This window comes from Oncorhynchus clarkii, chromosome 7 (genome assembly GCF_045791955.1).
Source record: "Oncorhynchus clarkii lewisi isolate Uvic-CL-2024 chromosome 7, UVic_Ocla_1.0, whole genome shotgun sequence".
In the NCBI taxonomy this organism is placed as follows: Eukaryota; Metazoa; Chordata; class Actinopteri; order Salmoniformes; family Salmonidae; genus Oncorhynchus; species Oncorhynchus clarkii.
Genome location: NC_092153.1, coordinates 11,693,372 through 11,709,829, shown reverse-complemented (window position 1 = coordinate 11,709,829; position 16,458 = coordinate 11,693,372). Strand labels below are relative to the sequence as shown.

General features: G+C 45.4%; 1 protein-coding gene across 1 annotated transcript in view; it reads right to left on the bottom strand.

Moving 5' to 3' along the window:
- LOC139412871 (tensin-1-like) overlaps window positions 1-16,458 on the bottom strand; it is a 192,228-nt gene that overhangs the window by 142,268 nt on the left and 33,502 nt on the right. The window contains exon 2 of the mRNA XM_071159660.1: window positions 304-418. Coding sequence (XP_071015761.1) covers window positions 304-418 — 115 coding nt within the window. The remainder of the gene's footprint in view (window positions 1-303; window positions 419-16,458) is intronic.

Here is a 16,458-nt window from a genome sequence, read left to right as displayed (position 1 = left end):
AGGGAGAGGGAGAGAGAGGGAGAGAGAGAAGGACGGGAGGATAGAGGGAGAGAGAGGGAAAGAGAGAAGGAGGGAGGATAGAGGTGGAGAGAGGGAGAGGGAGAGAGAGGGAGAGAGAGAAGGACGGGAGGATAGAGGGAGAGAGAAATTGACAAAAGGATAAACGGATAGAGGAGGTATGGGCGGAGCACCAATGGCTTGTGGTCAAAAACATGGCAGAGAGAGGGAGAGAGAGACAGAAGCTGTCCATTCGGCTGAATCGTGTCCCTGTGAAAATGACAACTTTCCCATCCATCCACTCACCTTTACAGATGAGCCCATCCTTGGTGATGGCCTGCTGACATACATCACAGCTCTTGACTTTCTTGAAGGGCTTAAGCTTGAAATTGTGTGTGTGGACACTCTCCAACTCCTCAGGCTGAGGGGAGATAGAGAGAGGAAGAGGTTAGGGAGGAGAAGACCTGGATAAGATCAACAATTCATATTATGAAATTAGCAAGTGAATGGTGCCTCTATCGACAGCCTTCAGCGTTTCTGTAATGAATATAATCAATACACAGGCTTGTGTGTTTAAGGAAACAAAAGAGGAGATGGCGGTTGCTACTGGTTGGACACACACACACACGCTACACACTACATGACCCGCACAAACACAAACACACACGTAGCGTGTGAAGCAGTGTGTGGGAGTGTCATAGTTAGTAGTAGCAGCAGTAGCAGCCCAGCCCATTCTCCAGCACAGGATGTTTCCTCTTTGAAGTTATCTTATTAAATGATTAATTCATGAGGAAGAGAGGAGGAACAGGCCTCACAGCAGCCACAGGGCCCAGAATCTCTAGAAACCAACCGTGTGTGTGTGTGTCTGTGTACGTGCGTGTGCCAGTGTGTGTGTGTGTCTGTGTAAGTGCGTGCATCCATGCGTGTGTCTGTGTGTGTGTGTGTGTGTGTGTGTGTGTGTGTGTGTGTGTGTGTGTGTGTGTGTGTGTGTGTGTGTGTGTGTGTGTGTGTGTGTGTGTGTGTGCGTGTGTGTGTGTGTGTATGTGTGTGTGTCTGTGTACGTGCGTGCATCCATGCGTGTGTGTGTGTGTGTGTGTGTGTGTGTGTGTCTGTGCACGTGCGTGCATCCATGCGTGTGTGTGTGTGTGTGTGTGTATCTATCTATTTGTGTGCGTGTGTGTGTGTGTGTGGGGTGGGGGGGGGGGGGGTGTACTGTAAATAGATGAGCAGGCAGCCTTGCCTCAGTGCAGCCTGAGGAGAGATAAGCTCTAGAAACGCTACAACAAATCTCTGTTTAGCCTTCAAACGACTGAGCTGGAAATGGCTGCTTTACCCCCAATGATACGACACAGAATACAGTACAAGAGTCTACTAAATGCAGTCCAGAAACTACTGACGATACTTTTTCGGGATATTTTTTCTATTGGCAAAAATTAAAACATGAAGCAGAACAAACTCTTTGGTCATTTAAAAACCTGCTGTATGTAAAACGTGTGCTATCGCTCGTAAAATAAATATGACTCTTAATGACAACATGATGTTTGTTTCCAACATTTTATTTATTTATCCGTTATTTTACCAGGTAAGTTGACTGAGAACACGTTCTCATTTGCAGCAACGACCTGGTGAATAGTTACAGGGGAGAGGAGGGGGATGAATGAGCCAATTGTAAACTGGGGATTATTAGGTGACCGTGATGGTTTGAGGGCCAGATTGGGAATTTAGCCAGGACACCGGGGTTAACACCGCTACTCTTACGATAAGTGCCATGGGATCTTTAATGACCTCCGAGAGTCAGGACACCCGTTTAACGTCCCATCCGAAAGACGGCACCCTACACAGGGCAGTATCGCTGATGGGAGACCAGATGCTGCTGGAAGTGGTGTTGGAGGGCCAGTAGGAGGCACTCTTTCCTCTGGTCTAAAAAATAAAGAAATATCCCAATGCCCCAGGGCAGTGATTGGGAACACTGCCCTGGGGCATTGGGATATTTCTTTTTTCAGCCAGGGATTGACCAGGACCAACCCTGCTTAGCTTCAGAAGCAAACCAGCAGTGGTATGCAGGGCTGTTTTTCTAAAGAAGTTCAATCGTGTTTTCTTTCCTTGCCCCACACACACACGCACACGCACACGCACACGCACGCACACACACACACACACACACACACACACACACACACACACACACGGGTATTGTCCCGGCCCTAGCCTGGTTCTGATGAAAGACATAATAGCCTCACAGTCTGTGAGCTCTGAGTCTGGAGTAGCAGTCCCCTCCCTCCGTCTCTCTCTCTCCCTCTCCCTCCCGCCCTCCCTCTCTCTCTGTCTCTCTCCCATGTGCCACTGCCAATTTGTCTCTGAGCTTTTATAAAAGTGTGTTTCTCAGCGTTTTGCTCCTCTATCTCCCTACATCTTAATGGCTTTTGTCACCCAGTGACACGCCTGCTAAGCTCCAGAGGGGGATGACGACTGACCTTGACTGCAGAGAGAGGAACCCTAACAGCTAGCTAGCTGCTACAAAGCTAAAAGCTAGCCACTGAAAGCATAGGGCCGCAGAGAGGGAAGCTAACGGCTAGCTAGCTGCTAGAAGGCTACAAGCTAGCCACTGACTGCATAGACTGCATGTGTATCTCACTGATCATCCCTAAAGCCAACACCTCATTTGGCCGCCTTTCGTTCCAGTACTCTGCTGCCTGTGACTGGAACGAATTGCAAAAATCGCTGAAGTTGGAGACTTTTATCTCCCTCACCATTTTCAAACATCAGCTATCTGAGCAGCTAACCGATCGCTGCAGCTGTACATAGTCTATTGGTAAATAGCCCACCCATTTTCACCTACCTCATCCCCATACTGTTCTTATTTATTTACTTTTCTGCTCTTTTGCACACCAATATCTCTACCTGTACATGACCATCTGATCATTTATCACTCCAGTGTTAATCTGCAAAATTGTAATTATTCACCTACCTCCTCATGCCTTTTGCACACATTGTATATAGACTCCCCCTTTGTTTTCTACTGTGTTATTGACTTGTTAATTGTTTACTCCATGTGTAACTCTGTGTTGTCTGTTCACACTGCTATGCTTTATCTTGGCCAGGTCACAGTTGTAAATGAGAACTTGTTCTCAACTAGCCTACCTGGTTAAATAAAGGTGAAATAAATAAAATAAAAAAATAGAGACGCAGAGAGGGAAGCTAATGGATAGCTTGCTGCTACAAAGCTAACAGCTAGCCGCTAAGGGTGTGAATCATTGCTTAATTGTAATGCTAATAGACCAAGGTATTGGCTGAGACTAACTCTGCAAAACTTTGAGTCACATTTCCACATAACCACAGTGACTCAAACTAATGACATGGAACCCGACGAAACACACACACGCACTCGCGCACAGACACGCATGCACACACACACAAACACATACACACACACACTGCCACTCTAACAAACAGACCTTTCTTCCCCAGATCTGTTGATTGAGTGGACTCGGTCTTGTGTTATTGTAATGCTGTTACACCTATCCAGACTAACAGTACACCAGTCCCCCTTTTCAGCCACGCAGTCTCCCACTGCTCCACCAGCAGTAACCGAAAGGTCGCTGGTTTGAATCCCTGAGCCGCCAAGGTGGAACCATCTGCCGTTGTACCTTTAACCCCCAACAACAACTGCTCCCTCGGTAACGACGACGTGGATGTTGATTAAGGCAGCCCCCTGCACCTCTTTGATTCAGAGGAGTTGGGTTAAATGCGGAAGACAAATTTCAGTTGAACGCATTCAGTTGACTAGGTGTCCCCCTTTCCCAGACAGACCTCTTCAGCCATGCAGTCTCCCCCTGCTCCATCCAGCTGAGGGTGGAGGTTTTATAGAAACGTGCAGGATTGGGTGGGTGGTGAGGACAAAGTTTGCTAAAGTGGATAGACCAGGTTTATTGTCTGTTCCTAAGACTACCTGGTCACCTTGGAGCTGAGTTCAGTTTATGTCTGTCAGGCTGTCTGAAACCATGTTTTGCTTGGTAAGTTGACCGGTGGGCTTTTCTGTCTATAACTATTTTGAGGACAACGTTTTAAAAGTAGACCTCTCCCTACTTTCCTTGTTCAGTTCTTTTTTGCAGATTTGACCCACCAGGGTAGGAGAACAAGGCTAGAAGGGAGGCAAAGCAACCTGTTCTGGAATGAAACTCTGTCCAACCGCACATCTGGGGCTGTCTGGGATACTGGCAGCTGTCTGGGGCTGTCTGGGATACTGGCAGCTGCTCGCTGGCCATTAAGTCTTTAACAGCCATGGATCACCTCAGTGTGACTTTAAACCCTTATGTTAAAGAGGACCTGGCTGAAAACCGCTGGCTCCACCAATCACACACAACCAGCTGTGTCACAGCCAGGTGCCATGGCTACCTTGCTGCCACGGCAACTAGGTTCGCCATGTCCCGTCAATCCCTAAGATGATGGATGGGCCCACAACATCAAATGCACATATAAACACACACACAGGTACAAACACACACACTGACACACACACTTCTACTGGCACACACATCAAGCGTCTTCATGACAGGAGTCCAAATGAGGCTTGTACTGCTGTCATGCCAGAGAGCATCTGTGAGTTGTACCTTCAGAGAGAGAGAGAGAGAGAGAGAGAGAGAGAGAGAGAGAGAGAGAGAGAGAGAGAGATGGTGGATGTGAAAAAGACAGAGAGAAAGTGAGAGAGAGAGAGAGAGAGAGGGGGGGGGTGAGTGTTTGAGTGTGTGCCATGGCCTTGCAGTAACCTCTTCTGCCCTCCATCCCCTCTAGGCCTCTGACAGTTGGCAGCACCTGGTTCATGAGAAGAGAAGATAGATAAGAGAGAGAAGATAGAGGAGAGAAGAGAAAGAGGAGAGAGGAGAGAGAGTAGAGAAGAGAAAGAGGAGAGAGGAGAGAGAGGAACGAGAGGAGAGAAGAGAAAGAGGAGAGAGGAGAGAGAGGAGAGAAGAGAAAGAGGAGAGAGGAGAGAGAGGAGAGAAGAGGAAGAGGAGAGAGGAGAGAGAGGAATGAGAGAGAGGAGAGAAGAGAAAGAGGAGAGAGGAGAGAGAGGAACGAGAGGAGAGAGAGGAGAGAAGAGAAAGAGGAGAGAGGAGAGAGAGGAGAGAGAGGAGACAAGAGAAAGAGGAGAGAGGAGAGAGAGAAGAGAAAGAGGAGAGAGGAGAGAGAGAAGAGAAAGAGGAGAGAGAGGAATGAGAGGAACGAGAGAGAGAGAGCAGAGAAGAGGATGTACAGTAGACACACTAGGCCCATCAAGACACTGACACTCTGGAGAGAGTACACTGATCTCTCTGCCACAGACATACTCTAGCAGTCTCAAAACAAGTATCACATTGATGGCCGTCAATGTAAATAACACCACACAACACAACACAACAACGTGGAGCTGACATTCTCTTATACTGCCAGAGAGAGAGAGAGAGGGAGAGAGAGAGAGACAGAGAGAGAGAGAGAGAGAGAGAGAGAGAGAGACATAGAGAGACAGAGAGAGAGAGAGACAGAGAGACAGAGAGAGAGAGAGAGAGAGAGAGAGAGAGAGAGAGAGAGAGTGAGAGAGAGAGAGAGAGAGAGGGGAGGAGAGACAGAGAGAGAGAGAGCGAGAGAGAGAGAGAGAGAGAGCGAGAGAGAGAGAGAGAGAGAGAGAGAGAGAGAGAGAGAGAGAAAGAAAGAGAGAGAGAGATAATTGAATTGAATTGAGAGTGTGTGTGTGTGTTTGCTTAGAAGGTCCAGTAAATCACAACCCATGTTCCTCTTCCCCAGTTGCACTCAGCTAATGAAAAGTTTCACTGCGGTACTGCGACCGTGACCCCACTTAGAGCCAGAATGGAGGAGAAGAGGGAGGGAGTCATACTGAAAGGCACTGCTCTGTCCTTCTCCACTGGGAGAGGAGGAACAGGCATGGGGCCAGCACGCACACGCACTCACACACACACATACACACGAACACACACACACAAACACACACTAACGTCACTGTCAGCTATTAGCCAGGCCTGCATGCCAAAATCAAAAAAAAGACGACAGGCCTCTTTAGTTCATCACAAACATACCACTGTCTAAGCGAACACACACACACAAGCAAGTACACACACAGGCACAGAGGCACAAACACGCATGCACGCACACACACAGATGCACACACTGTGGTTGAAATCGTAAAGGTGTTAACAGTTCATAAAACACATTGAGACCACAGAAAGCCTCCCTCAGCCCTGTTTATGGAGTAACAGTCTCTAATGGCCCATCACTGGGAAGCATTCAGTAAACCTAAAGAGAGAGAAGAGGTCCTTCTAAAGACACATTCCAGCTCCAACTCCCAACCATATCAGGGAGGAGCTCATCTATGTAGAGATTGGTTTAGGTGGTATATGGGGGATTACAGGGGTGAGGGTAGTGGGGAGTATGGGTGTGGGTCAGAGGGAGACACAGGGGTGAGGGTAGTGGGGAGTATGGGTGTGGGTCAGAGGGAGACACAGGGGTGAGGGTAGTGGGGAGTATGGGTGTGGGGGAGAGGGGGACACAGGGGTGAGGTTTGGGGGGAGTATGGGTGTGGGTCAGAGGGGGACACAGGGGTGAGGTTTAGGGGGAGTATGGGTGTGGGTCAGAGGGGGACACAGGGGTGAGGTTTGGGGGGAGTATGGGTGAGGGTCAGAGGGGGACACAGGGGTGAGGTTTTGGGGGAGTTTGGATGAGGGTCAGAGCGGAACACAGGGGTGAGGTTTGGGGGGATAGTAGAACTTTAAAGGGAAGAAGATGGTTAAAGTTTGGGAGAGGAAGAAAGGCAGTCTGTCCAGGGACCACACTCCATTTCCTCTCTTCCCGGGGATAGGAATGCAACCCTTCTCTCTCTCTCTCTCTGTCTCTCTCTCTCTCTCTCTCTCTCTCTCTCTCTCTCAATTAAATTCAATTAAATTCAAGGGGCTTTATTGGCATGGGAAACATGTGTTAACATTGCCAAAGCAAGTGAGGTAGATAATATACAAAAGTGAAATAAACAATAAAAATTAACAGTAAACATTACAGATACAGAAATTTCTAAACAATAAAGACATTACAAATGTCATATTATACATATTCGGGAACAAACACATGGTATACAAATGAAAGCTGGATTTGTCATATATACAGTGTTGTAACAATGTACAAATGGTTAAATAAATAAGCATAAATATGGGTTGTATTTACAATGGTGTGTGTTCTTCACTGGTTGCCCTTTTCTTGTGGCAACAGGTCACAAATCTTGCTGCTGTGATGGCACACTGTGGAATTTCCCCCAATAGATATGGGAGTTTATCAAAATCTCTCCCTCTCTCTCTCCCTCTCCCTCTCCCTCCCTCCACATGAGAAGATACCTGCTTTTCATTTGACATGGAAATGCACCTAAGGTTTTCAACTCACTGAGCATCGAGCATCCCATTCTTCAGTCGTGACTGGTCAAAGGTCAAACTGTTGTGGAACAAAGAGAGTATTCGAGATTGGATAGATTTCTGTTCAAACCATAACAGGTTAAACGGATCTTTCACCACCTACAAAGTACTGATTTGACCCTTGGCTGAGAGGTCAGGGAAGTGGGGAGGGAAGTAGTCAGATTTGGATCAATGGCCTTGGTTGCGTCGAAAATGGCACCCTATTCCCTATGTAGTGCACTACTTTTGAGCAGAGCCTATGGTCTGAAATTGAACTGTTAAATGATATGCGATGTCTAAATCGGGCTTCTCTACGGCCTCTGCATGATGAATCAACGCTCAGGGTGGGGACATGGTGTGTGTGTGTGTGTGTGTGTGTGTGTGTGTGTGTGTGTGTGTGTGTGTGTGTGTGTGTGTGTGTGTCTGTGTGTGTGTGTGTGTGTGTGTGTCTGTGTGTGTGTGTGTGTGTGTGTGTGTGTGTGTGTGTGTGTGTGGGTAAGTAAAGAAATAAAACAACAGTAAAAAGACATTTGAAAATAAGAGTAGCAAGGCCATATACAGACACCGGTTAGTCAGGCTTATTGAGGTAGTATGTACATGTAGATATGGTTAAAGTGACTATGCATATATGATGAACAGAGAGTAGCAGTAGCGTAAAAAAGAGGGGTTGGCGGGTGGTGGGACACAATGCAGGTAGCCCGGTTAGCCAATGTGTGGGAGCACTGGTTGGTTGGGCCAATTGAGGTAGTATGTACATGAATGTATAGTTAAAGTGACTATGCATACATGATAAACAGAGAGTAGCAGCAGCGTAAAAGAGGGCACACGTAGCCATTTGTTAACCTGTTCAGGAGTCTTATGGCTTGGGGGTAAAACTGTTGAGAAGCCTTTTTGTCAGAGACTTGGCACTCCGGTACCGCTTGCCATGTGGTAGTAGAGAGAACAGTCTATGACTGGGGTGGCTGGGGTCTTTGATTATTTTTAGGCCACTCTGTCTTTCTCTCTCTCTGCATCAACTTGAACATTCAAATTGCATCCAAAATAGATGATGTTTTTAATAATGTTCTAGATTTATATATATTGATGTACTAGCCTACCTCTTTCAAGTAATACATTCAATGCAGTATTAGCCTTATATTTAGCTAATTAATGATGGGTTATTGTCACACCCTGACCTTAGAGATCCTTTAAATTCTCTATTTGGTAGGTCAGGGTGTGACTAGGGTGGCCTTTGTTGGCCGAGTATGGCTCCCAATCAGAGGCAGCTGTCTATCGTTGTCTCTGATTGGGGATCATACTTAGGCAGCCCTTTTTCCCACCTTCAGTTGTGGGATCTTGTCTTTGGTTGTTGTATGTGTTTGCACTCCTAGCTTTACGTTCATTGAGTTGTTTATTGTTTTTGGTGGACCATTTATAATGAAAAGAAAATGTACACCTCCCACGCTGCACCTTGGTCTCCATTTAACAACGGACGTTACAGTTATGCGTAATAAGCTTCTAACATATTGTCTCTGTCTCTTGCACAACACGCAAGCACCTGTGCTCCGCTGGCCTCTCCTTAAAACACCACTTGAGAGTCCCATGCAGGAAAAGCTACACCAGAACAGCTCGCTGGACATCATTTTTTTTTAGCATTTCTTACACCAACAGACTAATCGAATAGGGACGCAAGCTCTTTTTTTGCTGAATGTTAAATACAGCAGCCAATAGATCTCAGGGGTAGTTTGAAAGAAGAGCGAATCATTCAATATTGGTGAAGAGAAGGGAAGACCTTTTGCATCTAATTCTGGTCCAGTATTACTCAAGGGTGTCATTAGAATGATGAAGATGAGGACAAATAAACGTATTTCATTTAACTGTTGAAAGCGAGGAAAGAATGAAGCAACTATAGAGAGAGAAAGAGGAGGAAGGCTAATTACATCAGGGGAAGTAGTCTACCTGCTAATCATACAAATAGGCCCTATTATATTTCAAAATTATAATCAAATTCTCCAGCCTACACTTGTAACTTTGTTAGCCACATGTGTTGTACCATAGTCGTATGTTCTCTCCCTGTTTTATCATGGTTTGAACAATGTGCATAATTCCAGTCCATATATACAGTACAGTAATACAGTTCACACTCAAAAAGATGAGCCTGCTGGAGCTAGTTTCATTTATTTACCCAAGAGAGCATATAGCTGGCTACATCTATGGGCTTTTATGTTTTTCTGTCGTGGGTAATGTTCAGTAGTCTATGTGATATATTTATTGGAAAACGGCACAATCTTTTGGGTTTTTTGGGGCTCGTGCTCATTAAATATTATTCATGTAGGGCTCAGAAAATGTTTTTAATATATGGCTCAAAGTTATTTATTCTCGGGATGGAACATTTGTAAAATGCGTTTTAGGCTCAATGCTAACCCATTACGAGTCCTATCTACAGTACAGTACACTTAGAAAAAAAGCTTCAGAAATGCTTATTTGGCTGTTCCTATAGGATAACCATTTTTGGTTACAGGTAGAACCCTTTGTGTTCCATTTAGAGCCCTCTGTGGAAAGGGTTCTACATGGAACTCAAAAGGGTTCTTCTACCTGGAGCCAAAAACGGTTCTTCAAAGGGTTCTCCTATGGGGACAGCTGAATAATGTTTTTAGGTTCTAGATAGATTATTGTTTGTATGGTTCAGTTAGGATTGTAAAAATCCAGTAAATTCCCGGTTTTCCAGAAAACCTGGTTGAAAGATTACCGCGGAATCAGGAGGGAATAAGCAGAAAACCTGGTTGAAAGATTACCGCGGAATCAGGAGGGAATAAGCAGAAAACCTGGTTGAAAGATTACCGCGGAATCAGGAGGGAATAAGCAGAAAACCTGGTTGAAAGATTACCGCGGAATCAGGAGGGAATAAGCAGAAAACCTGGTTGAAAGATTACCGCGGAATCAGGAGGGAATAAGCAGAAAATCCAGGAATCCTCCAAACAGGATTCTTGGAAAATGTGGGCATTATGGGAAAGTTACAGGATTTTGGCAACCCTAGGTATATTGCACCCCTGGGTGAAATTAATTTAGCTCAGGGGAACAATAATTTTCAACAGTAAACACTGTTGAAGATTGAATCTGCATCAACTGATTCCCTGAAGGTATAGCACATTAATTGAAGAACTAGCAACAATCAAAGCTGCCACACTTTGCAATTGCTTAACCCAGATTTTGGAACTGCATTAAAAGACATTAACAAGGAATTTGATTGAGGGGGAGTAGCGGAAATTGAGGAAAAATGGCAGAAGGGGAGAATGGCAGAAGGGGAGAATGGCAGAAGGGGAGAATGGCAGAAGGGGAGAATGGCATAAGGGGAGAGTGGCAGAAGGGGAGAATGTCAGAAGGGGAGAATGGCAGAAGGGGAGAATGGCAGAAGGGGAGAATGCTAGAAGGGGAGAATGACAGAAGGGGAGAAGACAGAAGGGGAGAATGGCAGAAGGGGAGAATGGCAGAAGGGGAGAATGGCAGAAGGGGAGAATGGCAGAAGGGGAGAATGGCAGAAGGGGAGAATGACAGAAGGGGAGAATGGCAGAAGGGGAGAATGGCAGAAGGGGAGAATGGCAGAAGGGGAGAATGGCAGAAGGGGAGAATGGCAGAAGGGGAGAATGACAGAAGGGGAGAATGGCAGAAGGGGAGAATGGCAGAAGGGGAGAATGGCAGAAGGGGAGAATGGCAGAAGGGGAGAATGGCAGAAGGGGAGAATGGCAGAAGGGGAGAATGACAGAAGGGGAGAATGGCATAAGGGGAGAATGGCAGAAGGGGAGAATGACAGAAGGGGAGAATTACAGAAGGGGAGAATTGCAAAAGCGGGACTTGCACCAGCAACCTTGTGAACTACCGTCTGAGCCATAAAAGTCCAGAATTTATGACAGAGGCTAGAGTATGACAATATACAGAGAGGTTACAATCTGTGTCCCAGACGTGATTTCAAACAGAGTTCCTTCAATGTGGCCAGGAGGAGGGGGGGGCGGGGGGGGGGGGGTGAGATGCAAAGCACCAAAGACCACGGCACAACACCTGCTTTCAATTTCCAGCAAATTGGAATTCTGTTAGGAACAATGGACGCCTTTGTGGGCCAAAGTGTGTGTGTGTATACAGTGGGGCAAAAAAATATTTAGTCAGCCACCAATTGTGCAAGTTCTCCCACTTAAAAAGATGAGAGAGGCCTGTAATTTTCATCATAGGAACACTTCAACTATGACAGACAAAATTAGAAGAAAAAAAATCCAGAAAATCACATTTTTAATGAATTATTTGCAAATTATGGTGGAAAATAAGTATTTGGTCACCTACACACAAGCAAGATTTCTGGCTCTCACAGACCTATAACTTCTTCTTTAAGAGGCTCCTCTGTCCTCCACTCGTTACCTGTATTAATGGCACCTGTTTGAACTTGTTATCAGTATAAAAGACACCTGTCCACAACCTCAAACAGTCACACTCCAAACTCCACTATGGCCAAGACCAAAGAGCTGTCAAAGGACACCAGAAACAAAATTGTAGACCTGCACCAGGCTGGGAAGACCTATCTGCAATAGGTAAGCAGCTTGGTTTGAAGAAATCAACTGTGGGAGCAATTATTAGGAAATTGAAGATATACAAGACCACTGATAATTTCCCTCGATGGAAACATCATGCTTTGGGGCTGTTTTTCTGCAAAGGGACCAGGACGACTGAGCCGTGTAAAGGAAAGAATGAATGGGGCCATGTATCATGAGATTTTGAGTGAAAACCTCCTTCCATCAGCAAGGGCATTGAAGATGAAACGTGGCTGGGTCTTTCAGCATGAAAATGATCCCAAACACACCGCCCGGCAACGAAGGAGTGGCTTCGTAAGAAGCATTTCAAGGTCCTGGAGTGGCCTAGCCAGTCTCCAGATCTCAACCCCATAGAAAATCTTTGGAGGGAGTTGAAAGTCCGTGTTGCCCAGCAAGAGCCCCAAAACATCACTGCTCGAGAGGAGATCTGCATGGAGGAATGGGCCAAAATACCAGCAACAGTGTGTGAAAACCTTGTGAAGACTTACAGAAAACGTTTGACCTCTGTCATTGCCAACAAAGGGTATATAACAAAGTATTGAGATAAACTTTTGTTATTGACCAAGTACTTATTTTCCACCATAATTTGCAAAAAATTCATTAAAAATCCTACAATGTGATTTTCTGGATTTTTTTTTCTCATTTTGTCTGTCATAGTTGAAGTGTACCTATGATGAAAATTACAGGCCTCTCTTTTTAAGTGGGAGAACTTGCACAATTAGTGGCTGACTAAATACTTTTTTGCCCCACTGTATGTGTGTATGTGTGTGTGTGTATATGCGTGCGTGTGTGTGCGTGCATGTGTTACATGTGTTTATACTGATGTGATCAATGCATGGTCTTCTCAACCAGCCGGGTTGCCAGCGATTCAAGTGAGGAGGATGATGAAGATGTGTGTGTATGTGCATAAACACAAGTGTATATTCATGTGTACAGTATACGTCCATGCATGTGTGTGCACTCTAGAGGACTGGCAATACAGAGCAGAGTAGGCACGTTGCCAGGTTGGGCCGGTATCATGAGCTAGCATCAGACACTGTCAGCAGACAAAGACAGATAATTAACAAGAGAGGAGCAGGAGGAGGGAGGATGTGATCAATGGTGGTGACACACACACACACAAACACACACACACGCACACACACACACACGCACACGCACACGCACGCACACACACACACGTACACACACACACCATGTACACACACAAACACAACATACACACACACACACACACACACACACACACACACACACACACACACACACACACACACACACACACACACACACAACATACACACACACAGACACAAACACACAGACACACACACATGCACAGAGATCAATAGACTGTAGTGATTATTATCATTAGCCTGCATCTAAGCTACTTATGATGCCATGCAGTCAATGATAGTCAATGATAGGCAATGATGTTGTGGAGCAAGGGCCAACACAACAAGATGAAACTGTAGATATACTGTACTGTACTGGCACGCATGGCGGAATGACAGAACATGTTTGTGTACACACACACACAACATGAACACATACCCACACCAAGCCCCCCGGCCCACTCCCACCCCCACCTTGGTGTCTAAAGCAGCAGGCCCATTATGAGGACTAGAGCTATGGCTTTGAAAGACTGATTGTTACCAGGCCTGGCTTGGTGACTCTCCTGCTGTTGTCTCCTCTAGTCTACCACACCCTCTGTTATGGTCTCTCTCTTTCCTCTCCTCCACCTCTACCAAACCCTCGCCTGCTGTTCTCTCCTCTAGTCCACCACACCCTCCGTTATGGTCTCTCTCTCTCTCCTCTCCTCCACCTCTACCAAACCCTCGCCTGCTGTTCTCTCCTCTAGTCCACCACACCCTCCGTTATGGTCTCTCTCTCTCTCTCTCTCTCCTCTCCTCCACCTCTACCAAACCCTCACCTGCTGCTCTCTCCTCTAGTCCACCACACCCTCCGTTATGGTCTCTCTCTCTCTCTCTCTCCTCTCCTCCACCTCTACCAAACCCACACCTGCTGCTCTCTCCTCTAGTCCACCACACCCTCCGTTATGGTCTCTCTCTCTCTCTCCTCTCCTCCACCTCTACCAAACCCTCGCCTGCTGTTCTCTCCTCTAGTCCACCACACCCTCCGTTATGGTCTCTCTCTCTCTCTCTCTCTCTTCTCCTCCACCTCTACCAAACCCTCACCTGCTGCTCTCTCCTCTAGTCCACCACACCCTCCATTATGAGCTCTCTCTCAAATCAAATCAAATTGTATTTGTCACATGCACCAAATACAACTGGTGTCGACTTTATCGCAAAAAGCTTGCTTAAGAGCCCTTCCTATTAAACAATACAGTTTAAAAATCAAATAAAGTAGTTACACAAGAGGAATAAAATAAAATACACAAAAATGGAGGAATGTGGAGCTATATACAGGAAGTACCAGTACTAGATCAATGTGGAGCTATATACAGGAAGTACCAGTACCAGATCAATGTGGAGCTATATACAGGAAGTACCAGTACCAGATCAATGTGGAGCTATATACAGGAAGTACCAGTACCAGATCAATGTGGAGCTATATACAGGAAGTACCAGTACCAGATCAATGTGGAGCTATATACAGGAAGTACCAGTACCAGATCAATGTGGAGCTATATACAGGAAGTACCAGTACCAGATCAATGTGGAGCTATATACAGGAAGTACCAGTACCAGATCAATGTGGAGCTATATACAGGAAGTACCAGTACCAGATCAATGTGGAGCTATATACAGGAAGTACCAGTACCAGATCAATGTGGAGCTATATACAGGAAGTACCAGTACTAGATCAATGTGGAGCTATATACAGGAAGTACCAGTACCAGATCAATGTGGAGATATATACAGGAAGTACCAGTACCAGATCAATGTGGAGCTATATACAGGAAGTACCAGTACCAGATCAATGTGGAGCTATATACAGGAAGTACCAGTACCAGATCAATGTGGAGCTATATACAGGAAGTACCAGTACCAGATCAATGTGGAGCTATATACAGGAAGTACCAGTACCAGATCAATGTGGAGCTATATACAGGAAGTACCAGTACCAGATCAATGTGGAGCTATATACAGGAAGTACCAGTACCAGATCAATGTGGAGCTATATACAGGAAGTACCAGTACCAGATCAATGTGGAGCTATATACAGGAAGTACCAGTACCAGATCAATGTGGAGCTATATACAGGAAGTACCAGTACCAGATCAATGTGGAGATATATACAGGAAGTACCAGTACCAGATCAATGTGGAGCTATATACAGGAAGTACCAGTACCAGATCAATGTGGAGCTATATACAGGAAGTACCAGTACCAGATCAATGTGGAGATATATACAGGAAGTACCAGTACCAGATCAATGTGGAGCTATATACAGGAAGTACAAATACCAGATCAATGTGGAGATATATACAGGAAGTACCAGTACCAGATCAATGTGGAGCTATATACAGGAAGTACCAGTACCAGATCAATGTGGAGCTATATACAGGAAGTACCAGTACCAGATCAATGTGGAGCTATATACAGGAAGTACCAGTACCAGATCAATGTGGAGCTATATACAGGAAGTACCAGTACCAGATCAATGTGGAGCTATATACAGGAAGTACCAGTACCAGATCAATGTGGAGCTATATACAGGAAGTACCAGTACCAGATCAATGTGGAGCTATATACAGGAAGTACCAGTACCAGATCAATGTGGAGCTATATACAGGAAGTACCAGTACCAGATCAATGTGGAGCTATATACAGGAAGTACCAGTACCAGATCAATGTGGAGCTATATACAGGAAGTACCAGTACCAGATCAATGTGGAGCTATATACAGGAAGTACCAGTACCAGATCAATGTGGAGCTATATACAGGAAGTACCAGTACCAGATCAATGTGGAGCTATATACAGGAAGTACCAGTACCAGATCAATGTGGAGCTATATACAGGAAGTACCAGTACTAGATCAATGTGGAGCTATATACAGGAAGTACCAGTACCAGATCAGTGTGGAGCTATATATAGGAAGTACCAGTACCAGATCAATGTGGAGCTATATATAGGAAGTACCAGTACCAGATCAATGTGGAGCTATATACAGGAAGTACCAGTACCAGATCAATGTGGAGCAAAATACAGGGAGTAGCAGTACCAGATCAATGTGGAGCTATATACAGGAAGTACCAGTACTAGATCAATGTGGAGCTATATACAGGAAGTACCAGTACCAGATCAATGTGGAGCTATATACAGGGAGTACCAGAACCACATCAATGTGCAGGTTTGAGGTTTTTGAGGTAGGTACAGTGAATTCGTAAATTATTCAGACCCCACATTTTGTTAAATTATAGCCTTATTTGAAAATTGATTTCAAAATATATTATTCTCACCGATCTATACAAAATACCTCATAATGACAAAACAAAAACAACTTTTTGGAGAA